We start from the raw sequence: 24,766 nt of genomic DNA, 5'->3' as shown, positions 1-24,766 counted from the left end.
TAACATGGATCTTCTGAAAGAAGCAGTCAGTCCTATTAACCACTAAGCCATCTCTCCAGCCCCAATATTTACTATTTTTTTTTTAGTATTTTATTATTTTTATGTGTATGAGTGTATTGGCTGCATGTAGGTAAGTGCACCTGTGTCGTGCAATGCCTGTGGGGATTTTTTGGTCTTTTTGAGACAGGTTCTCCCTGTAGCCCCAGCTGTCCTGGAACTCACTATGTAGATCATATGTAGGTAGGTGCACCCGTGTCCTGCAATGCCCCTAGAACTGGAGTTACAGATGGTTATTACCTGCCATGTAGGTGCTTGGATTTGAACCTGGGTCCTCTGCAAGAGCAGCCAGTGCTCTTAACCACTGAGTCATCTCTCCAACTCCACATTTTTATTTATTTTATGCGTTTGCATGCAAACACACATGCACAAGTGTATATTGGCCTCCCGTGACATGCCCGTGGAGGTCAGAAAACAACTTTTGGGAGTCAGTTCTCTCTTTCCACCATGTGGGTCCCAGGGATTGACTCAGGTCAACAGGTTTGGTGGCAAGCACCCTTTATCCACCAAGCCATCTTGCCAGCCCCTTCTTTTTTTTATATTTCTTTTTTATTTTATAGAAATGATTACATTAAAGGGCTGGAGAGATGGCTCAGCAGTTAAGAGCACTGACTGCTCTTGCAGAAGACCTGGGTTTTATTCCCAGCACCCACATAGTGGCTCCAAACCGTCCTTAACTCCAGTTCCAGGAGAATCTGAAGCCCTCTTCTGACCTCCACAGCATTGCACGACACGGGTACACTCACATACATGCAGGCCATACACTCATACACATAAAATAAAAATAATAACTAAAATATTTAAAAAAAATAATTACATTAAAATTATCACATAGTAGAAAGAACAGCAGAAAAGGGCTCTAGGCAGTTAGTATACTCTATCCAGTGGCGAGCATCTCTGGTGTAAGAAGAATCCACACTAAACTAGACAATCCAGTAGAAAGTTGGAAAAAAAGAAAAAATAGGAATACTGAAATAAGGGACTATATAAATCTGCCAGGAGATCATTCATACAAATTTATGTGTCATGAGTTTTATTTAAGTTTTGGACTTGTGATATTGTACTGGAAGTATTTGCCATTTGTGATTTGGCATCCTTAACATTTGATTTTTATATACATTCGCTTTCATATTTAATTTTGTATTAATTTTCTTAAATAGGGTTTCACAAATTTTGCAAAGCCCCTCCATTTTTAATATACCAATTTCTTTGATCTATCTTTTCTAGGATCCTAAACACTTCAGGTCAGAGAAGACAGGCCGGGGACAGCTAAGGGAGGGCTGGAGAGATAGCCATCAGCCCATCATGTGCTCCTACAAGCTGGTGACTGTGAAGTTCGAGGTCTGGGGCCTTCAGACCAGAGTGGAACAATTTGTACACAAGGTAAGTTGAGGACACGGTCACACCCATGGTTGGCAAGTTGGAGACTTGATATTCACCCAGTGCCCACTGCTGAACCAGTACCAGGCACCTGCAACGAGAAACAATTTCTTTATTAAAATGCATTTTCTACCTGGGTTTCATTTTCTCCTGCCACTCGATATAGCTGTTTTACACATCACCGCCCTTTCTGTGACCTCTGTGTCTATTGGGTGAGTATATTTGGGGAAGTGGGGCTTGCAGAATGCACTGTTCACTTTGGCAGTCAGGCTAATCTACCTCCAGGCAGAGGACCTTGGCAGGAGCCCAGAAGGTTTATCTGCATGAACAGCTCCTGGGGATAATTCTCCCTTGGATGATCTTGCAGACGTAGGCACCAAACATAGAAGATGCCCCAAGAGGCAGAAATCTTAACGGTCCCATCAGAAGGCAACCTCAGCATTTCTGCTGTCTAAAGCATTTCCCTTTCTAAAGCATGATGAGCAAGCTCAGAACACAAATTTCAATCATGTACTCTCTTTGGAAAACACATTAATTTTTGTTGCAGGAACCAACATGGGGCTGATTGAAGTTTTCTCAGGGTCTCTGACACAGCTCTTCTACATGTCACTCTAAAATAATGGGAAATGCTATACTGAGCATTGCCCTTTATAACTGCTTTTGTTTGCATAAAAATCAATAATGGGAGGCAGGCGTGGTGGCACATGCCTTTAATCCCAACACTCAGGAGGCAGAGGCAGGCGGATCTCTGTGAGTTCAAGGCCAGCCTGGTCTATATAGTGAGTTCTAGTACAGTTGGGGATACAGGGAGAGCCTGTCTCAAAAAGACTTTAAAAAAAAAAAATAGGGCCAGTCAGGTGGGGGTAAAGATGCTTGCCACCACCTGACGACCTCAGTTCAATCCCCAGGACCCACTTGATAGAAGGAGAGAACCAACTGCCATAAGTCCTCTGACCTCCACAAGAGTGTTGTGGCATGTGCACACACACAAAATTAATTAATTAAAATAATAAAAATTTTAACAATAAGTAAATAATCCCCATAGTCTCAGAACTGGGATGTTGCTCATTTGGTAGAGCACTTACCTAGCATGTATGAAGCCCTAGGTTCGATCCCCTGCACCACATAACCCAGGCCTGGTGGAGCACACTCGTACGTACCAGCACTCCAAAGGTGACTGCAGGAGGAGCAGAAGTTCAAGGTCATCTTCAATTAGATAGTGAGTTCAAGGCCAGCCTGGACTACCTGAGACCCTGCCTCAAAATAATTTTTTTCCCAAGTTTCCTCTATATTCCAAAAAAGCTAGCTATCTGTTTTCCCACTAAAACCTGACAAAGAGTGGCCTTCTAGAATTTCTTTGGACACGCTGACATTTTTCCTTCGGGTACTGAGCTTCTCCTTGCTTAGCAGGACTTGTCCACTGCCTGGCTGACAGTAGAAAGACACGGAAGTTTGGTTTTATGGTTTTAAGATGGAGGTCTTGCTATACTGCTGAGCCTGGCCTCAAGTGCCTCCTGCCTGCACCTCCCCAGTAGCTGCAACTCACGTGTGTTTATCTAGTGCCTGGCTAAAGTTTCATTCTTTTTTTAAAATATATTTATTATTTTATTTTATATGTATGAGTAGAATGCCTGCATGTGAGTGCTCCCATGTCATGCAGTTCCCTTGGAGGTCAGAAGAGGGCATCGGATCCTCTGGAACTGGAGTTAAGGACAGCTGTTAGCAGCCATGTGGGTGCTAGGAATCAAACCCAGGTCCTCCGCAAGAGCAGCCAGTGTTCTTAACTGCTGAGCCATCTCTCCAGCCCCAAAAGCCTCATTCTTGAAACTTTAATGTAGGTCTGTGGAATCAGTCACTACTCTCCCTCCCTTCAGCACCAGTGCAGGTGCTAAGAACAGACTTTGGACCTACCTGAGGGCCTTGCTGCTTTCTTACACAAAATATCAGGTACCTGTCTCCTGGGCTCCAAAAGTCACCCTGACAGCCAGGAATGGGAATGAACTAAGATGCACAGAAGTCAAGTTCAGAGACTATCCTAGTTTCATTTCTGTTAGTGTAATAAAATATCCTGACAAAAAGCAACCTAGGGGAAAGGACTTAAATTGAACTCACATTCCAGGGTACATTCCATCACTGTGGGGAACTCACAGAGGCAGGAGCTTGAAGCAGCTGGTCTCACACATCCACAGTCAAGAGCAAAGACAAAGCCAAGTGTGGTAGCACATGCCTTTAATCCCAGCACTAGGGAGGCAGAGGAGGGTGGATCTCTGAGAGTTCAAGACTAGCCTGGTCTACATAGTGAGTTCCAGCCAGCCAGGGCTACATAGTGAGATACCATCTCAAAAATAAATAAGTCCAGGCCTGGAGAGATGGCTCAGGGGTTAAGAACACTGGTTGTTCTTTCAGAAGACCTAGGTTCGAATCCCAGCACCCACATGGCAGCTAACAACTGTCTGTAACTCCAGTCCCAGGGGATCTGACAGCCTCTTCTGTCCTCTGTGGGCATTGCACGACATGGATGCACTCTTTAATAAATAAATAAATAAATAAATAAATAAATAAATCCCTCACAGGCATGCCCATAGGACAACTTGGTCTAAATAATTCCTCATTAAGACTCTCTTCTCAGGTGATTCTGGGTTGTGGCAAGTTGATGGTTGAAAGGTTGACATACCGCTTGTTTTCTATGTCTGTCCTGGTCAGTCTCTGTGTCCCTCTTGCTTCCTACAACAGCCTCTCATTCTTATCACACACACCACCACCACCCTACCCCCCGCCCCCGGCACTCTCAGTTGCTCTTGCTCTCTGGTTTGTTGTTGTGCTTTGGGGATTTTTTTGAGGTAGGGTCTCATGTAGTCCAGGCTGGCCTCAAATTCCGTATGTAGCAGAAGATGGCCTTGAAATCCTGATCCACCTTCCAAGTGCTAGGATTACATGGGCCTCAAGTTCCCTTTCTCTCTCTCTCTCTCTCTTTCTCTCTCTCTCTCCCTCCTTCTTAACCCAACATCATCTCTAACTAGAATCATCAGCATCGTATACCTTATTTCCTCTTATAAAGCATGCTTAAATTGTCCAGAACCCGTTTCATTTATCTCCTCAGCAATGGCTTGGGCTACTTCGCAGACCCACTTCTTTACAGAGAAGGATGCATAGGATGAAGGCATTCCATTGCCCGATTCCAAAGGAAAGAAGTGTTGCTGATGCCCAACACACCTGCTCCCCACATGAGTTACTAATGAGGGGAGCATGTGCCTGGGTTGAAAGTGCTGGGGATGCCTTTCTCTAAACACCTTTGTTTTTTAAGAATCTATTCACAGGGATGGGGGAGGGGGGGTGTTCAAAAGCGAGCCATTAGCACATTATTGAAGCCTTGCTGCCAGCCACAGCTGTGTTGTGTTTAATACGATAGGGTGGGTTTATGATGGCTTGATGCTGTTCTTTTGATTTCCATGAATTTAACACACTCAGCACTCAAGTGTGGATGGCTGCATGGTATTTCTTAGATTCATTATATGTTTCCTACTTCCAAACCATAAAAGGCCTTGCCAGATATCCCAAGGCCCAGAGGAATAAACACTTCATTATAAATGCTTCCCTTGTTTCTACAAATCCATTGAATTCAAACTCTTTGCTTACTGAAACACACTTCAACCTTCCATGAGAGGTTTCTTACAATCGCTGGATTTGTTTGGAAAGAAAGGAAGGGATACTGGAGGCAGTCTGTGAGTGTCCAAGAAATGTAATAAGGAATATTTAGGGGCAGAGGAGATGACTCAGTGGGTAAAGTGCTAGCTTCACAAGCATGAGGACCTGAGTTCAGATCCCCAGCACCCACAGCAAAAGCTGGGCATGGTGGCATATACAATACCTGTGACCCTAGTGCAGGGGCAGGTAAAGACAGGGAGACCTCCTGGAGATCACAGCTACTGAGCTCCAGGTTCAGTGAGAGACCCAGCCTCAAAAAATAAGATGGGGGCTGGCAAGATGGTTCAGTGGGTAAGGATGTTTGCTGCCAAGCCTGATGACCTGAGTTCAGTCCTCAGGACTCATGGTAGAAGGAGAGAACCAACTCCTTCAAGGTGTCCTCTGACCACCACATTTGCACCATGGCATATGTGAACATACACATACAATACATAAATTAATGTAAAAATTTTTGTAAAAGGTAGAGCAATAGAAAAGAATACTCAGCATTAACCTCTCCCTTCATACGCACAGGTAAGTGCACTGGCACACAGACATGCACACATGCATGCACACACACACACACACACACACACACACACACAGAGAGAAAAGTATATTCATACCATGAAATAAAAGCACATAGGAAGTATTACACAAATCCACAAACTATGTTCTCTTTGCTAGCTTTCTATTGCAATTTTCCCATAATCAGTTTCAGGCTGGGGAGACAGTTTGGGAGGTCAGAGCACTTACTAAGCATGCATGAGGACCCGAGTTCTGGCATGGTGGTAGGTGCCTGTTACCCAGCATTGGAAAGTAGAAACAGGTGGATCCTGAGATCTCAATGGCCAGTCAACCTAGCCAAAAACACAGTGAGCTTCTGGTTTACCAAGAGACCCTGACTCCCTGGGGAGCAATGAGGGAGACACCCGATGTCCTGCTCTAACCTCCAAATGAGCACATGTGGACACTCATACCTGCACACACACACATACATATACACATGCATATACATGACCCTGGCTTAGAAACAATTGGTTCTCAATTCTGGGAATCTTGGCAACTGTGAGGGGTTTTTCAAGGGGGAGGGGCTGAGTTTTTTGAGATAGGGTATCCCTGTAGACCCAGAAGTCCTAGAACTCACTATGTAGACCAGGTTGGCTTTGATGTCAGAAATCTGCCTGCCTCTGCCTCCTGGGATTAAAGTCATGCACCACCACACCCAGCAACTATTTCTTAATCTTTCTATACAAACGTAATAGCAGCTACAGGGTGAAATACACAGATATAGCATTTTCCCTTTTTTAACATTTATTTTTTAAATTTTATGTGCATGAATGTTTTGCCTGCATGTACATAAATGCATTTGTGTTATAGTACCCATGGAGACCAGAAGAGAATATCAGATCCCTTAAACTGGAGTTAAGGATGGTTGTTAGCTGCTGTGAGGGTATCAGGGACCAAACCCAAGTCCTCTGGAAGAGCAGCCAATGCTCTTACCCACTGAGCCATCTCTCCAGCCCATTTGCCCCTGTTTAAGTTTTTAGTTATTAATTAATCCTGTGTCATAGCACATGTATACCGGTCAGAGGATAACTTTGAGGAGTTCGTTCTCTTCTTCAACAGTAGGTTCCAGGGATTGAACTCAGATCCTCCTGCTCACACAGCCAGCACTTTGACCACTGAGCCATCCCCCCAGCCCTCCCAAACAGACTGGGATCATGTATGGTATCATTTCAGCCTCCTTCTCTTCCTTTTTAGGTGGTCCGAGACATTCTTCTGATTGGACACAGACAGGCTTTTGCATGGGTTGATGAGTGGTACGGTAAGTCAACTTCTCTAAAATAACTTGTAGGACAGTTTCATAACAGGTTGACTTGGGCTTTCAACCCGTCCAACTTCAAGCACCACCTAGAAGGACAGCAACAAAGGCGAGCCACCGCTTCCTGTACTGGAAATAGCACTGTCCGGTGAGCCTAATAAAGACGCAATTATAGAAGCTTGGTCTAAAATAACCACAGAGCTATTGACTAAGTAGGACCTCAGCATGCTTGATGCTCTCATGGCTGATATGCAGGTCTCCGTTGTTCTCTGTGGGACAGATTTCAAACCCAACCTAATTTATCCAAAACTTCGATTCAAGATCAAAGCTGTCTAAAGCTTCATGACCAGTAAAAGCCCGTACTTTGATACAGTGAACACTTGAAACAGTCTCTCACTAGATATACACGGGCTCTCTAAGAATTCAAGGACAGAAAGAGGTGTAGGTGCCTGGCTAATCCTTATTGAAACTATTGCTCTGCTTTTTTTTACTGTCACAGGGATTTTTTTCAACAAGTTTTACACATTGCCAGTAATGAAAATAAGCTTTTCTTGGTACCATGATGGATGGACCACCCTCCCCAGATGCTCAGTGCTGCCATTGTATAGCCATGAATCCTCTGCCTTCCCAGAATCAGTCCTCAGGTGGCCTGTGTCCTTGGCTATAAATAGAAATGAACACACCCAATGGGTGATTTAGGACACAGCTGACTTGCAGGTCAATTGTCTAATGAAATGCCCGCCTCCTTGGCCTTTTCCTAAGTCACATTACATTTGTCCTGAGTGTAGCCTAGATTGTATTTTGGTCTTTTTCCAGCCTTGTTCCACCCATGCTCTTCCCTTTCTTACTAGAAGCCACACACACACACACACACACACACACACACACACACACACATCTTAAAGTGAAAGCATACATTGGACAAACAGACAGAGGCAGTAATGGTTATTCATGCTGCCAGCTGCTTCTGAGTCCTGTTTTAAAAGGTTCTGTGGGCTATGGACTGGATTTGTTTAGTTTGTGTTCCAATTTTCCCAGATCTGTGTCTGCTGAAGAATAAATCCATCTAACCCACAGGATCAACCCTCACATACCATGCTGTCAGGAAGTCTCCCCAAGACCTGGCTGTCTTGTGATACAGGGCGGATGGGGTACATCCTGGCATTATTTCCTCTGATCCTTTTTTTTTTTTTTTTTTTTTTTTTTTTTTTTTTTTTTTTTTTTTTCTGGAAAGTGACTCTCAGAGGGAAAATTGGCCCGTCCCCAACCCACCTCTCCCGACTTCTACCTCTCAGAACTCCTGGTTTCCTTGTTGCCAATATCTAGGGAATTCACATGGATAGTCAAAGAATAATAGGCCTGCGCTGATTAGACGTTTGGCAAGAGGACAGGTGCCTGGACGGCCAAAACTCTGCCACTGTGAAGACTAGAGGCACTCAGCTAGGTTTCCCTAGCCCAGAATGTGACCAAGGACTTTTCAGGAAAGACAGCCTCAAAAGGGAGACTGGACTCTGATCAAGAGGGCAAAACACTGCAAGGCTGTGCCTCAGAAAACAGGGTTTGGGGCCAGTGAGATGGTTCAGTGGTAAAGGCATTTGTTGCCAAACCTGATGACCTAGGTTCAATCCCTGAGCTGACTAAAGGTGAAAGGACAGAAATGACCACAGAATTGTGTTCTGACATCTACAGGAACATTGTGGCACACACCCCATGCACACATACACACACATACATAATACATACAGATACACAGATACCTACAGTCACAAATGCACAGACATATACATGTACAGAGATACATACAGACACACAAACATACAAACATACAAACACATGAACACAGAGACACGCATACACAAAAACACATATATGCCTAGTGTGGTGGCACACGCCTTTAGTCCCAGTACTCAGGAGGCAAAGGCAGGCAGATCTCTGTGAGTTCAAGGTCAGCCTGGTCTACTTAGCAAGTTCCAGGACAGCTGGGAGACCCTGCCCCCAAAATACCAAAAAACAAACAAACAAACAAACAAAAACCCACATATATACACAGACACACAGATACAGACAACTATATACACACAAAGACACATATACAAACATATACACAGACACACATACACAGAGATATATAAATAGACACACACAGAGGCACACATATACATACATACCTATGTACATAGACACACACGTGTGCACAGACACACATACACAGATACACATACACACACTCACACACATATATTTGTGTATACATACATACTATCATGTGTACACACATACAATAATAATCATTAAATTAAATATTGTAAGAAGAAGCGAGATTGCTAAGTAGTATAGAAAGAAATTCCTACCTAAGGTAAGAATCCAATAAGGGAAAATGGAGGACAGGATTTGAATCTTTCCCATCTCAGCTGAGCCTATAGCAGGGAAGCGATGACTTAGGGCATTTGATTAAGAGAGAGAAGCTTCCCCAGCATGTGCAAGGCCCTGGGTCCCATCAGAATTCTCTAATTATTACAGGAGCCTGAATAATACATCTGCTGAAACATAGGCTCCCAGTCTGGAGATCTTTAAGAAAAATCCTTACTATTTATTTATGATGGGTTAGCAGAGGCCCATTAACAGCTCAAGGAGTCTATTGATCACAAATCCTTTTTGTGTCTGAGTTAGGGACAGGAGGTATAGGCTTTGGTGGATACCAAGCACCAGGCGCCAGTATACCTGGAGTGAGTCCACCCCTGTAACCACTGTCACAGCTCCAACCAAAACAAGCGGTCTTTTCATACAGCCACGGGTCTGAGAACCACACCATCGATTTGGCATAAACTACTGCAGACCTCAGCAACACAGCCGAGCTTCTGGCCAGGAACACAGTGGTCCCTTCATTACCTGATGCAGATTCTTGGGAAATTAAATGAATGGAAATAGCCTCTGCCACAGTGTCTCCTTAGCCACTTACTTATTTAAGGTCATGCTGCGAACTGTGGGTCTTTCAGACAGATGGGTGTGTCTACTACCAAGGCCAAGTCCACACCAGGATAGCCCTTCAGTATGGGGTACCTGGGGTTGCTTGTTTTTCTTTGGTCTTGTACAGGCTCAGGGAGGCTCACATTAGTAAACATGGGCAAGGCCACAAGTAATAAAGCCTCCCTGGAGCTCCAACTTAGAGCTGTGTTCTCAAAGCAAGGTTCCTGTTCCTGTAGCCTCCATGTCCCCTGGGTATCTGTTATAAATGCATGTTCTCAGGTCCCCTGTGGTTTAAGAAGCCTTCCGCATGATCCCAAACTATTGGTTCACAGCATGAGCTATAAGCCGGATTGACTTGCAAGGACAGTTTAAATAATTCAGTCCAAATAGATTAGATATCTCAGGACCAGCCACTAAGCTCTGGTAACTTATGAGAATTATAAGTTTAAAAAAAAATACCCCCCCTTTAAACAGATGCATTAGAAAAAGGTGCCCCTTCTGGGCAGACTCAGCAGACGCTATGTTCTTGGGGCTGAAGTTTGGATGCATTTGCCTCCTGGGCTTCATGTTTGTGCAGTGCACACGCTGTACACCCTTAAGCGCCATCCAGGCATCCATGGCTGTCATTCCCACTAATTAGACTCACCACCTCCAGCACTTAATTATGGGAATAAAAGAGCCATTGTAGACAATGGTGGTCTTTCCTCTCCCAAGGATTCATTTCTGCATCTCAAATTTTAAGTTCCAATATTTGGTTGTCACGAAAATATTTCCCTAAACAGATTTTTTCAGCTTGTGTTCATTGTAAAGTATCACCATGCCCATGTTGGAGGAGTTCAGCTTGCTTTCCAAAGCCCTGATTGGTCTTTATCCATGAGCCTTGAGCCTCTCTGCATGACTAGAGCACTAATCAGCCAAGCAGCAACACATTTCAGGAGATGGGGTGAGAGGGGAGGTGGGTAAAAATAGCCAGCCCAGCTTCACAAAAGCACAGATTTGCTTCTCAAATCTGACAGTATTTTCAGACAGGAACACCGAAGATTGCCACAGGGACCCTGTGACCAGGGGGGGACCTTACAAATGTCTTTGAAAACCCAACTCTTCCAAAAAATATATGTGGGAGGGTGAGTTCTGACTGGTAGAAGAGACTGTCATGAAAGTGACTTAGAAGTCAGCCAGAGTCCCTGGAGAAGGCATAACAGTGAGAGGCAAGCTGAGGTAGAGAACCGAGCCTGCTGGGGGCTGGCACAAGCCGGCTGAGTTTACCACACCAGTAGCCCCAGGCTTCCCAAAATAGGACCCTGAGTGCCAGGCTTCTTAAGCAGCATTTTTCTAAGAAGAGAACTCATAGCTTCCCATCATATTTTCAAAGGAATCTATAAACCCGTCTCCTGCCTATGCTCCAATCCCAACTAAAACTACAGGAAAGTGAGTGTGGTGTGGTGACACCCACCTGTGATCTTAGCACTTGGGAGGCAGAGGCAGAAACATCACCACAAGTTCAAGGTCAGCTTCAGCTACATACATAGAGAGTTCCAGGCCAGCCAGGGCTACACAGAAAGACCCTATCTCAAAACAAATTTTTTTAAAAAAGATATAAGAAAATCAAAATTGCAGCTGTCGATTGCAGTTCTAGTGGTCAGTACTCTGTGGAAAGGGTATGCACCATGCCTCCAGGACTAGCTGATTTCAGTCCAAAGAACATGGAAGTACTGTCTTTTTGTAACAGGACAAGTTGAGTTGTAATTGTTCTAAAGGGTTAAAAAAAATAATAATACTTATGGGACTGGTGAGATGGCTCAGCAGTTAAGAGCACTGACTGCTCTTGCAGAGGACCCGGGTTCGATTCCCAGCACCCACATGGTGGCTACAAACCCTCCTTCACTCCAGTTCCAGGGAAATCCGAAGCCCTCTTCTGACCTCTGCGGCATTGCACAACACAGGTGCACTCACTACATGCAGGCAATATACTCATATACATTAAAAATAAATAATAGATAAAATATTTTTAAAAATAATAATAATAATACTTCCTAGTGGTACATGCCTGCAATCCCAAGACTTGGGAGGCTGAGGTGGGAAGATAATGATTTTAGGGCCAGTCTGGGCTACATAGTAAGTTGAAGACCAGCCTGGCCTGTGTTATAAGACTGTCTCAAAACAATAATAGTAGGGACTGGAGAGATGGCTTAGAGGTTAAGACTGCTCTTGCAGAGGACCCAGGTTCAATTCCCAGCACCCACATGGCAGCTAACAACCGTCCTTAACTCCAGTTCCAGGGAATCCGATGCCCTCTTCAGACCTCCTCCGCATTGCATGACACAGGAGTACTTACACACATGCAGGCAATACAGTCATACACATAAAATGAATAAAAATGATAATTTTTTTAAAAACAACAATAATAATAACAAAGAAAAAATTTAAATGAATCTTCTCAAAGGATTGTCACCATTTTGCTGGAGCCAGGTAGTATCCAGTCTAATTCACAGTTGGGTGTTCCTTGACCCAACTATCTATTCAACTCCAATTTTGACTTCGAATGAGAAAACAATCGTCTCTGTTTTAACCAAGGAGCCTGGGAGAGGAGAGAGAATGTTTGTGGGACAAAGTGAAGTATTACAGACTATTGCTTGGTCACTGAATTACAGCATCAGATTCCTTTTAAAATCTGGGCTACTGCAACTATGTGACCCCGTGATGGAAAATCTACACCTATAGCACTTTGTTCCAAGGCATCTGTGGTGTCTGAGTGTTCAACTGACTGGTATCCTAAAGGCTTTTCACATGTATGATCTTGCCCCACCTTCCTAGGAAATGAACCTTCCTTCCTTAAAAATAAAATCACTTTGGGCTGGAGTGATGACTCAGTGGTTAAGAGCACTGAGTTCTTGCAGAAGACCCAGGTTCTAACCAGCTCCCACATGGCGGCTAACAACCATCCACAACTCCAGCTCTAGGGGAGCCAACACCCTCTTCTGTCCTCCTCGGCACTGCCCAACAGAGGTGCACCTATACACATATAAGCATAACACTCATGCAAATAAAATAAAAAGAAATGAATATTTTTTTTAAAAAAGAAATGACAGAACTGAGTGCCAGCCCCAGGTCCCACATGGTAGAAGGAAAGAACCAACCAATACCTAAAAGTTGTTCTCTGACTTCCACATATGTCATGGCACACGAGTGTGCACATACACACACACACACACACACACACACTATCAATTAATAAATGAATGAATAAAGAAGCAAACTAATTTAAGAAAAAAAAATAATAGATCTAGCCAGGTATGGTGACACAGACCTGTAATCCTAGCACTCTGAAGGCTAAGGCAGCATCACCATGAGTTCAAGGACAACCCAGACCACTCTTTCTCAAAATACCACAAATAAAAAGGAACACATGTGCTCATGAATATATACACAAAGCTATTCTTTGCAATGGTGTTCATAAAAGTTAAAAATGAGTTTCAGTGTAAATGTCCATTCACAGGACCAATCACAGAAATTATGATGTGCCCGCCCATAGGAATAAGGTAGGACCTGGGGAGGTGGCTCACTTGATAAAGTGCTTGCATGTAAGTGCAGGCATCTGAGTTTGGGATCCCCAGGCCCCATGTTTAAAAAGACTGGGCTGGTGGTGGGTGCCTATAATTCCAGTGCTGGGGAGGCTGAAACAGGAGGATCACCAGAGTTTAATGGCCAGCTAATCTAGCCAGTCTTCAAGCTCCAGGTTTATTGACTGACCCTGTCTCACAAAATAAGGTGAGGGGCTGGAGAGATGGCTCACTGGTTAAGAGCAGGCACTGCTCTTCCAGAGCTCCAAAGTGCAATGCGGCAGTTCACAGCTGCCTATAACTCCAGCTCCTGGGGGATCCAACACCTCTGGCTTCCACAGGCACCTGCACTCATGTACACATACCCACATATAGACACACATACATACACATACACATGGTGGCACATACCTGTAATCCCAGCACTCAGGAGATGGAGGCACGATCATCAGAAGTTCAAAGTCATCCTCAGCTACCTGGCAAGTTCAGGGACAGTCTGTGCCAAATGAGAGTGTTTCAAAAATGTATAAAATAATAATGATAATACCAGGCATGGTGGTACACACCTGTAAATCCAGAACTTGAGAGGTAGAGACAGGAGGACCATGAGTTCAAGTCTAGCCTTAGTTACATGAGGAATTTTAGACCAGCCTCAGCTACATGAGACCAGGTCTCAAAGAAAATGGAAAAAAAAAAAAAAACTAGAACAAAAAGATAGCAAAATAGTTGAAGCAATATAAGCAATATAAAACTGAAATCTATTTTGTTTTATAATATAAGCCTTTAGCTGATAATTTAGGAAACGGTAAAAGAAGCCGCAATTCACCAATCCCCTGGGACAAGAGCATCTTTACAGCAGAGCGAACTCTACCTCAGTACCGTCACCATGCACAGGAGAGAGCTCCACTCTGGTCCCCTGCAGTGTCACCATCATGTCACACATACAAAATGTGTATCTGCTCTTTCATCATCTGAAGAAGAGCAAGCAAGAAAAAGGGAGACGCATTCCCTCCAGAGAACAAAAACAGGACGTGGCTCCCTTTGAGATTGCTGCCGTAGCGGTCTCCTAGACAGCGGGCAGGACCTTATTGGAAGAAAGGCAGAGCTGGTCCCAGCACTGTTTTCATTTTTTGTTGTTGTTTTATTTTATGTGTGTGAATGTTTTGCCTGTGTGTATTTCAGTGTACCACATGTGTACAATGCCCACAGAGGCCAGAAAAGGGTGTTGGATCCCCTGGAATTGGAGTTACAGATGGTTGTTAGCTACCATATGGGTTCTGAGAACTGAACCTGAATCCTTTGCAAAAGCTTTTTTTTTTTTTTTTTGGTCTTTGAGACAGGGTCTCCCTGTAGCCCCAGCTGGCCTGGCCTGGAACTCACTATGTTGATCAGGCTGGTCTTGAACTCACAGAGATCCGCCTGCCTCTGCCTCCCAAGTGCTGGTGCTAAAGGCATGCACCACCACACCCAACACACCAGCCAGTACCCTTAACTGCTGAGCCATCTCTCCAGGCCCTGGTCCTAGCACTCAGGCAGTTAGCTCTCCTATTATTCAAGAGGCTATAATTTAAGAAATCTTACTTAAGAAAAATAAAGAGCTGGGAGATGGCTTAGCCATTAAAGGCTCGCTCACAACCTGAACATCAAGGGGAAAAAACATGACTTTTTACAATCTCTGAGGTGATTTCTTAGCAGTTCATTTACAAAATGATTGGCATAGGGTTTCTTCCATCAAAGAAACTCATCCCTTCAGGGATGAGTCAGCAAGTAAAGTGTTTTACTACACAAGCATGAGGGCCCAAGTTTAGATCCCTAGCACTCACATAAAAAGTAAGATGTGGCAGCACACATCTACAATTCTAGCACTGGGAGTGAGAGACAGGAGGAGCCCTGGGCCTCACTGACCAGCCAGTCTAGCCAAATAGGTGAGCTCCAGGTTCAGTGAGAGACAGTGCCTAAAAAAATAAACTGGAAGGGCCTGGAGAAATGGCTCAGGAGTTAAGAGCACTGGCTGCTCTTGCAGAGGACCCAGGTTCGATTCCCAGCACCCACATGGAAGCTAACAATTGTCTGTAACTCCAGTTTCACGGAATCTGACACCTTCTTCTGACCTCCACGAGCATTGCATGACACAGCTGCACTTACACACATGCAGGAAGTACACTCCTACACGTAAAATAAAAATAAATTTTTTTTACTTGGAAAAAGATAGAGGAAGAAACCCAACATGGACCTCTGGCCTCCGCACACTTGTGCACATACACATACACAAACTCATGCTTACACCATACACACAAACACAAAAGAAAAATAAACTACGACCTTCCAAAATCTGTAAGAAATGATCATTTGCAAAATGGTTGACATAGTGTTTTTTAGAATTTGTCTGAGGGCCAACAAGATGGCTTAGTGTGTAAAAGTGCTTGATGCCAAGCCTGACAGCACAAGTTCAATCCCCAGGACCTACATGGTGGAAGGAGAGAACAGATTCCCTCTAGCAAGTAGTCCTGTGACCATACACATGTGCTGTAGCATGTTACCAAATACATACATACATACACACACACACACACACACACACATACCTAAGTACATAATAAATGTTAAAATAATTTTTTTTGGTCTTTTTGACACAGGGTCTCCCTGTAGACTAAGCTGGCCTTGAACTCACAGAAATCCTCCTGCCTCTGCTTCCTAAGTGCTGGAACTAGGGCATGCACCATCATGCCCGGCTACCAATGTTTAAAAATTTTAAGAGTTTGTCTGATAGACCTAAGAAAGTATTTGTTTATGGCAAGCCAAGCTCTGAGCCTGAATTGTTAGAAGTGACTCTGTTCATTGAAAATCAGTAATGAAGATGAATTGTCTCCGAAAGTGTAATCTCTCATCAGGCATATGTAATTGAATTTTCTAAAAAATTGATTCAAGCATGGATTTTGAGAGGATGTACGTTGCAAAAACAACACAGTGCATTTCAGGTAATCCCAACTGGAGCTTTTTCTCTTGAGCATTTCGGTAAATTCCTTGGGAACCGAGATGTTTACCTCATGTCCATATCCGTTTATAGTATATGTGTATATTTCAGGATTTAGAGAGATTTTCCTTCAGAGGCTAGGGAGGTACCTCAATTGGTAGAATACTTGCCTAGCCCGCACAAAGCACCAACACTATATAAACTGGATGCACTGGTACATGCCTATAATTTCAGCACGTGAAGGCAGGAGGGTTAGAAGTGTGCATGAAGCCCATAATCCCAGCATGTGAGCTGTGAAGACAGGAGGGTTAGAAGTTCAAGGTCATCCTTGGGTACACAGAGTTTGAAGCCAACCTGGGCTACATAAGACCCTATCTCAAAAAGAAAAAAAAAAAATTAGAAATGTATCTTTTTAGTGTTTTTAAATATAGATGGTGCTTTTCTGACTAAAATGCTAATCATTTAACAATATGTCAAGGTCGCCTTTGTTCTTAAAATTAAATATTATTCTACCTCATTTTTTGTGATTAAATAGTGCTATCAATCCCTTGAGTTATTTTCAATTTTTCATTATTATAAACAAGGCACTAATGATTATCTTTGTTGCTAAATATTTTTTCCCACCCATAAAATTGATCTGTCTTATTTGCAAGTCCATAGCTGCCAGTTTTAAGTCCCTCCCTTCACACTGAGCTAATTAAAAGTAAGAATGATTTCTGATGGGATTCACTGCGGGGGCGGGGGGACCCTGAAGTTTCCTAATGACATGTGCACAAAGGAACTTTTTTAAATTTTAAACTCTTAGTCAAAGGTGGCCTTAGTGTTCCTTCCAGATGTTTGTGTTTGTGTTTAAGAAATGTGGATAATCACTCATTGGAATTGTGGTATTGTGGAATGGTTATTATGAATTAAGATGCATCTGTTTCATCCTAAAGCAGCATTCCTTTACTGCTTCTCAGTAACATATTTTCTAAAAGAAAAGCATGCTCCTTGCTTGCCCAGCCTGTCGCTTGGCCTTCTTGATACTTCCATTGCTTGTGGACAGCATTTTTGATGGATGATTTCAGGGTGGGAGGGGCATCATCAGTTCAATAAAATAGCCCAGGTCTAGATTTGGAGCCATGCTCCCTCTTGCCCCAGACCACACTGAATTAAATCATGTGCTCTGGCAGGTCTGCCCTTTTGGAAGCAAAGAGAACTTCATGTGACACATGGATTGATATAAAAAGACACCAAGCCACATGATCCAGAAAATACTTAAGGAGACATTCTAACTGGGAATACACTGCAAATCCCCCACTAAGCCAGTTAGTGATCTGGGCAATAGATGAAACTGGTTTTCAGCATACCTTCTTCATTGATAAAGAGGCACGGAGTGAAATTTCGCCAAGACAGCGGTAGAGGATTAACCATCTGGGAGAACTGCTGATGAAAAATATTAGCGTGAAACCAGGTGTGGTGGCGCACATCTGTAGTCCCAGTACTTGGGAGGCAGAGGCAGGCGGATCTCTGTGAGTTCAAGGCCAGCCTGGTCTACACAGTGAGTTCCAGGACAGCTGGGGCTACAGGGAGACCCTGCCTCAAAAAGACCACACACACACACACAAAAAAAATTTAGAGTGAGGTGGGGGTGGGGAGTAAAAGGAATGGAGTATTTAATGTGAGCCCAATAAAAAGTCAATTTTATGCATTCCACATTGCTAAAGATGGACGAGGTTCCTTATTTTTTTCCTTATTTGTCGCTTTTTTGTTGTTTTGTTTTGAGGGGTTTTGTTCTTTTGGGGTTGGTTTGCTTTATTTTTGTTTGAGGTTTTTTGGTTTGTTTATTTTTGAGGCGAAGTCTCACTATTGTAGCCCAGGCTGGCCTTGAACTCTAAACCCTCCTGCCTCAGCCTGGTATTTCGGGAATGCATCACCACACCTTGCTGATTTTTTAGTTTTGTTTTGTTGGTTTGGTTTTTGGTTTTTGTTTTTACAGTTGAAATAAGACAGTGTTTCTCAACCAGGTCACTATGAACATTTGGAATTAGATCATGATTTGGGTAGGGGGGAAGTCCTGTGCATGTGGAAATTTCCACAGTACATGTGGCCTCTCCCCACTAGGTAGATATCAATAGAACCCTGTTCCGTGGTTGTCACAACAAAAAATTCACAAAACTGTTTCCTGTTGAGAACCATTATGGATTAAGAAATCATTATCCTAAAATACTGAAAACTTGTAGTCTCAAGCCAAACATCATGTCATGTGCCATGTTATTTATAGATCCGTGTGGGTGGAAGTAGTGTCAGCGTCTTCAAGCTGTTAGGCTAGACTGGAAGACCCACACTTTCTGAATCCAGCTATTCTATTCAACAACACTTCTCTGTGAGAATTGGACAGAATTCACTGCTACCAGTGAATATAATGGTTCTGCCTTCCAGTCTGTCCCCTGCCATAGCAATGAAAGTGTCCTTTCTGCTGTCAGATGCACTAATTTCAAGATGCTCTAAATCTCTGTAGAAAGTTCTACGGAAGGTAAGTGTTAAGCCAGAACAGGCCTGACCCCTCTCTCCTCAAAGGAATCTTCTAACAAAGCTTTAGGAGATGTTAGGCTCTGTGTTGCCCAGACGCTAATACTGTCTACCACCCAGCTCAGTTGCCAAGAACCCCCAAACAATTTCCACTCTTCTCTGTTCTAAGTCTATTCTGACTTAACTTCCTTGCTCTCAACCCCTTCTTTGGCTGGTTTAGCTAACTTTATGATCTACTCCATAAAGTTAGTTGGTTGCCTGCTTTTTTAGAAACCTCTTCGGCCATTGCTAAGCTGTACCGTCTCTTTCCCCAAAGTCTCCCTCATTGAAAATTTGCATTTAATAACGGAAGTTGCCCACGTCTTAACCTCTTTCAGATATGACAATGGATGATGTTCGGGAATACGAGAAAAACATGCATGAACAAACCAACATAAAAGTTTGCAATCAGCACTCCTCTACTGTGGATGACATAGAGAGCCATGCCCAGACAAGTGTATGTAGACTATTTAAAATGCGTTGCCCACCCCATGCAAAAGAAAGATATAACCTCATCTGGCGAATTCTGAAAATGCCCCGTCCCCAGCCTTCTATGAAAATAGGACATTACCCAGAGGCTATGGGTGAAGACTGTCTTGAGTGGGCCTTGTCACCTATGTCTTCCAGATGTTTCCATTCTTTAAAGCAGGTTGACTTAGTGGCTATCCCAGTCATAAAACCCAAGACATAGAGAGTAGAAACATTTGGGGGTACCCATCAACTGGCCTACACTGACCATAAAAGAACATAAGAGTGACAGTGGGTGTCAGATGCAAACTAGATCAAGATGTCAGTAACTTCTCAGAGCATAGTCGATATTCATGCGTTCCATGGAGGTCATCGCTCATCTACTGTTTTAGGTTTCTTTACACGTGCTTTGAAAAGCTTTTTGGGGCTCCTTCAGGTTGCTTTACCCAGTTCCTTTTGATTTAGAATAATCTCAAGACTAAGCTGCAGTTTAAACACATACAGATGCCAAGCGGTAAAGGGGTGATGAGCTGGGATTTAGGGTTACTACAGAACGGATCTGGCCTGGGACTTTGCAAAGGCCTTAGAGAACCTAGGTTCTCATCAGCCTTGGTTTATTGAGAGGTGCCTGCATTGTGTATGCCAGAATTTAAATACAGTTATCTCTCAGTCAGTGGTGCTAATGAAGTACAGTTAACAAAGGAAAGCATCATCACAAAACCATGTGTGTGGGTCTTTAGCCAGAGCTCTGATCTCTCTGGATTCTAGTTTGAGCTCTTACGTCTACTAAGCCCTGGTAACATTTTGGAAACTTCTAGTTAAGTTTTTAGAGCATGTCTTTGGGCTCTGCCTTACCAAACTCATGCATGACACTGGATGCATGTAACTGCTCGTGAGGCTGACAGCACCCTGACTTTGCCTTCTGAGTGTTGCATGTTCTGATAGGATTTTGCAGAGAAACATTGGAGCAAGACTCGCCTGTAAGGTTTGCTCCAATTTTGAACAGATATTCTCCCCACCTCTTTTCCTGTTCTAAAGATAGGAATGTTCTTTAAGGAAACTGTTCTTGAATTCCCATCACTTTTGATTACCTTTTCTTTTAGGAATGTTAGACATAGTGCCCATCCACAACTTTGAAAGCTGCTGGCTATAAATATGACCAAGAAGCCATGGGGAAGGGAGAGGCTCAGGATGCCTGAAGGGCACTGAGCACAGTTCTTTCCATGGGCTATATTCTCAAAGTTTACTGCTTAAACTATGCATGGTGGCTCATGCCTGTAACCTCAGCACTTGGGAGGCTGAGACAGGAGGATTACCTTGAGTTTGAGGCCAGCCTGGGCTACAGTATGAGACCCTGTCTCAGAAAAAAAACTAAAAGCTTACAGTTTACATCTCTTTGCATGTTTTTTCTGTTTCACTCTATTATCATTAAACCAGTTTATTATGTAGGAGAAGATAAGCTAGAACAACCCCATCTTCCAGAAAGTCCCACTGAGTCCTCTGGCTACAACTCATGCTTATTGCTGATTTCAGCATAAAGGTTGGCCTCCCTCTCATACCCCCACCCCCACCCCACCCTCAAAGCTACACAAAGTGCTTATTTTGAATGCTTGTGCTATTTCCCTTTTTCTTTGGAATTCCATGAAATTGGGGATCATTTATTTTCTTCAGTCTTCTCTAAACGAAAAACAGTCAAGAGGCTATGTGCATCACAAATAAAAAATTGCATGGATGGGCCAGTGAGATGGCTGAGAGTAAAGGCATTTAAAGGCATTTGCCAAACAAACCTGGAGTTTGATCCCTGGAACCCACATAAAGGTAGAAGGAAAGAATTGACTCCACAAAATTGTCCTCTGACATCCACATGCATGTACAAATGAACACACATGCACGCACGCACACACTCGCACACACACAATTAAAATTAAACAATTAAAAATAAATTTTAAAATAGTAACAAAACTGCATGGGACCTGGGAAGGTAGCTGCACTGCACAAGCCGGGTGTGGTGGCACACTCCTGTAATCGTAGCACAGAGGAAGTGGAAGCAGGCAGATAAAAAGTTCAGTGTTATCCTCAGCTGCATAGTGAGTTGGAGGCCAGCCTGGGCTACCTGAGAACCTGTCTGGGGAAAATAAACCCTGCATGGATGCTAAAATGAAATTTAAATTATTACCCTGAATATGAATAAATTAAATTGAAGGTATGCAAATGTAACAACCACATGAACAAGACAGTAAGAAAATAACGGGTTTCAAAGCCTTCAAGAGAGATAGAAACCCAGAATCAAAATTCTGTGGGCTGGATGATTTCTGCCCCCTGCTGGATACCTTGAGTATTGCACTATTTTCTGTCACTTGTTCACAGTAATTTTTCAAACTTGCTATCCATTTGTTATAGCAAAAACATACCTATGCTTCGATTCCCTAAAATTCTTCTGCGAATCTCAATTTCATTTCCAACTAAATGTTGCTTTTAAATAGTTAATCTCTTTCTTCGTTAAAAGTGGTAAGTTTATAGGTATAATTTTTCTTGAAATAATCTGAATTTTACATTATGTCAACACAGTTGTAATTCTTTATCTCCCTTGTAAAAAATTTTCCCTTTCAGGAAATTTTGTCAGTTATTCACAAGGAAATTATCATGGATTTCATTTTATGAAAAAGAATTGTTTGTTCAGGTGTTATAAAACCCAATGGAGGGGGCTGGAGAGACGACTCAGCCGTTAAGAGCACTGGCTGCTCTTGCAAAGGACACGCATTCAATTCCCAGCACCCACGTAGTGGCTAACAACCATCTGCAACTGCACTCCCAAGGAACCAGACACTCTCTTCTGGCTTCCACAGGCATTCTACACATGGGTGGACTTACAGACACACAGGCAAAGCACTTATACACATAAAAATAAACTTTTTAAAAATCTAACCCAGTGGTGGGACTGGAGGATGTAGGTTAATGCTAGAACTCTTGTCTGGCAAGCCCTGGGTTTAATCCCCAGCACACAGAAAAACACCAAATGATTAATACTGTGTTGACAATATTCGTTCCACATTTAACATTTCTAAGGTGGCTGCATTTTTAGTGGAGCACTGTCCTTCAAGGAAGTTTTAACTAGTAATTACATGACAGAGGACCAGAAAGAGTTAAAAATGGGTGTCTGGGACGCCAGAATAAAAGTAGCAAATCCAGCCTGGTGGCCCACACCTTTAATCCCAGACAGAGGCAGGCAGATCTCTATGAGTTCCAGGCCAGCCTGGTCTACATAGCGAGTTCCAGGTCAGCTGGGGCCACAGGGAGACCCTGTCTCAAAAAGACTAAAAAATAAAAAGTAGCAAATCCATGAGCCTCACTTTACTCCAAGGCAAAACTGTCACTTGTGCCTGGCAAGTGAAAACTGGCAAAGGATGCCAGGAATCATCAGGCTGGCAGTAATTCATAACAGCAAAAACAAAGGCTGGTGAGATGGCTCAGCAGGTAAAGGTGTTTGCCTCCCAGCCTGACCACCTGAGTTCAGTGCCTGGGACCCACATGTTGGAAGGAGAGAGCCAGTTCCTGTAAGTTGTCCTCTAACCTCCACATGGGTGTCTTGGTACACGTGCTCCCACACACACACACATACATACATGAATGCATACATACATGTGCTCCCACACATACATGCATACATACATGCATGCATACATACATATATGTGATAAAAAAATTTTAAGTAGTAATAATGATAATATCACTCCATATAAACAATAGCAAGCCTTAAGGAGTAAATAGACCAAGAGACAGGAAAGGTGGCTCAGCGGTTAAGAGCACTGGCTGCTCTTGTAGAGGACCAGAGTTCAGTTCCCAGCATCCACATGGTGGCTAACATCACCCCTAACTCCAGTTCCAGGCGGGTATGCCACCCTCTTCTGGTTTCTGCAGGCATAGTAGTGCATGCCTTTAATCCCAGCAATTGGGGGGCAGAGGCAGGCCGATCTCTGTGAGTTCAAGGCCAGCCTGGTCTACATAGTGAGTTCCAGGCCAGCTGGGGCTACAGGGAGACCCTGTCTCAAAAAGACCAAAAAAGAAATAAATAAATTTTAAGCCAGGTGTGGGTAGTGTACAGCTATAATCCCAGACTTTGGGAGGTAGGAGCAGGAGGATTAGAAGTTCAAGGTCATTTTTGGCTACATGGTGAGTTTGAAGCTAACCTGGGCTATATGACACCTTTTTATATATTTGAGCCATTAAGGTGGCTCAGTAGGACAGGTGCCTGCTATCAAGCTTTAAAACCCAAGTTTTACCCCTGGAACCCCCATGGTAGAAGGAGAGAACCAACCCACAAAGCTGTCCACTGACCTCCACACTTGTCCCATGGTGTGCACCTGCACTCACACATATCATACACTCAATAATAATAACAATAAAAATTTTAACCACTATTTGGAAAATCTGCATCACTTGACACCTATACATAAGGCATTAGCTTATTTGTTGATTTCCAAACTATATTCTTTTTTCTCTTAAAGCCTCGACTATTAAATGATCCTCTCTTTTCATTCTGTTTTATTCCTTTTCTTTTAATCTGCCTTGGGGAATGGTTTCGTTTTCATGGTTTGGGGATAATTACCAGGGGTTATTGTTGAATAACAGTAGTATCTATGTGACCTTCCAAATACAGAAAGTATACTTACTGAATAAGAATGTGGAGGGATTCTGATATCTACCTGAATTCACCCTCTAGAGGTACAGTGGTTCTTTTGTGAGCTAAACTATAGTAGTATTGTCAAGGCCAGTGATTGCTTCCACTAATAGTCTCTCTATGGAGGAAATGACCAAGTATAACAATAGTGCCCACCACATACACACACACACACACACACACACACACACACACACACATTTTCCTGTAAAATTCAGGATACTTAAAATACTAATTGAAGGAGCTGGAGAGATGGCTCACAGTTAAGAGCACTTGCTGAGCAATCATGAAGACTGCACTTCTGATTCCAGAACCCACATAACAAACCCGAGCACCCTGCAAAGGAGTGTAACTCCAGCTCACAGATGGGTGGAGACAGGAGGATCACCATGCATGCGAGTTTCCAGCCTAGCTGGGAAAATGTGAGCCCTCAGTTCCAAGAGATCCTGCCTCCTGGGAATAGGCAGCCGTAACAGAAGATGACACCCACAGCCCTCTTCTGGTCTCTACACACACATGTGCATACACTCACACAGACACACACATACAAATAAATAAATCTTTTTTTTTTTTAAATTCTAATTGCGCTGTCCAGATGACTCAGCAGGTAAAGCCACCTGTTG

General features: G+C 43.3%; 1 protein-coding gene across 2 annotated transcripts in view; it reads left to right on the top strand.

Moving 5' to 3' along the window:
- Pitpnc1 (phosphatidylinositol transfer protein cytoplasmic 1) overlaps window positions 1-24,766 on the top strand; it is a 337,842-nt gene that overhangs the window by 307,596 nt on the left and 5,480 nt on the right. The window contains exons 7-9 of one of the 2 annotated variants that reach the window (XM_008843193.2): window positions 1,285-1,440; window positions 6,886-6,949; window positions 19,336-19,454. In XM_008843193.2, the coding sequence (XP_008841415.1) occupies window positions 1,285-1,440; window positions 6,886-6,949; window positions 19,336-19,454 (339 nt within the window). The remainder of the gene's footprint in view (window positions 1-1,284; window positions 1,441-6,885; window positions 6,950-19,335; window positions 19,455-24,766) is intronic. The other variant, XM_008843192.2, reaches the window with a different exon arrangement.

The sequence above is a fragment of the Nannospalax galili genome, unplaced genomic scaffold (assembly GCF_000622305.1).
Source record: "Nannospalax galili isolate Female #2095 unplaced genomic scaffold, S.galili_v1.0 scaffold781, whole genome shotgun sequence".
NCBI classification, from domain to species: Eukaryota; Metazoa; Chordata; class Mammalia; order Rodentia; family Spalacidae; genus Nannospalax; species Nannospalax galili.
Note: the sequence above shows the minus strand (reverse complement) of the source record. Positions and strands in the feature narration are given on the sequence as shown.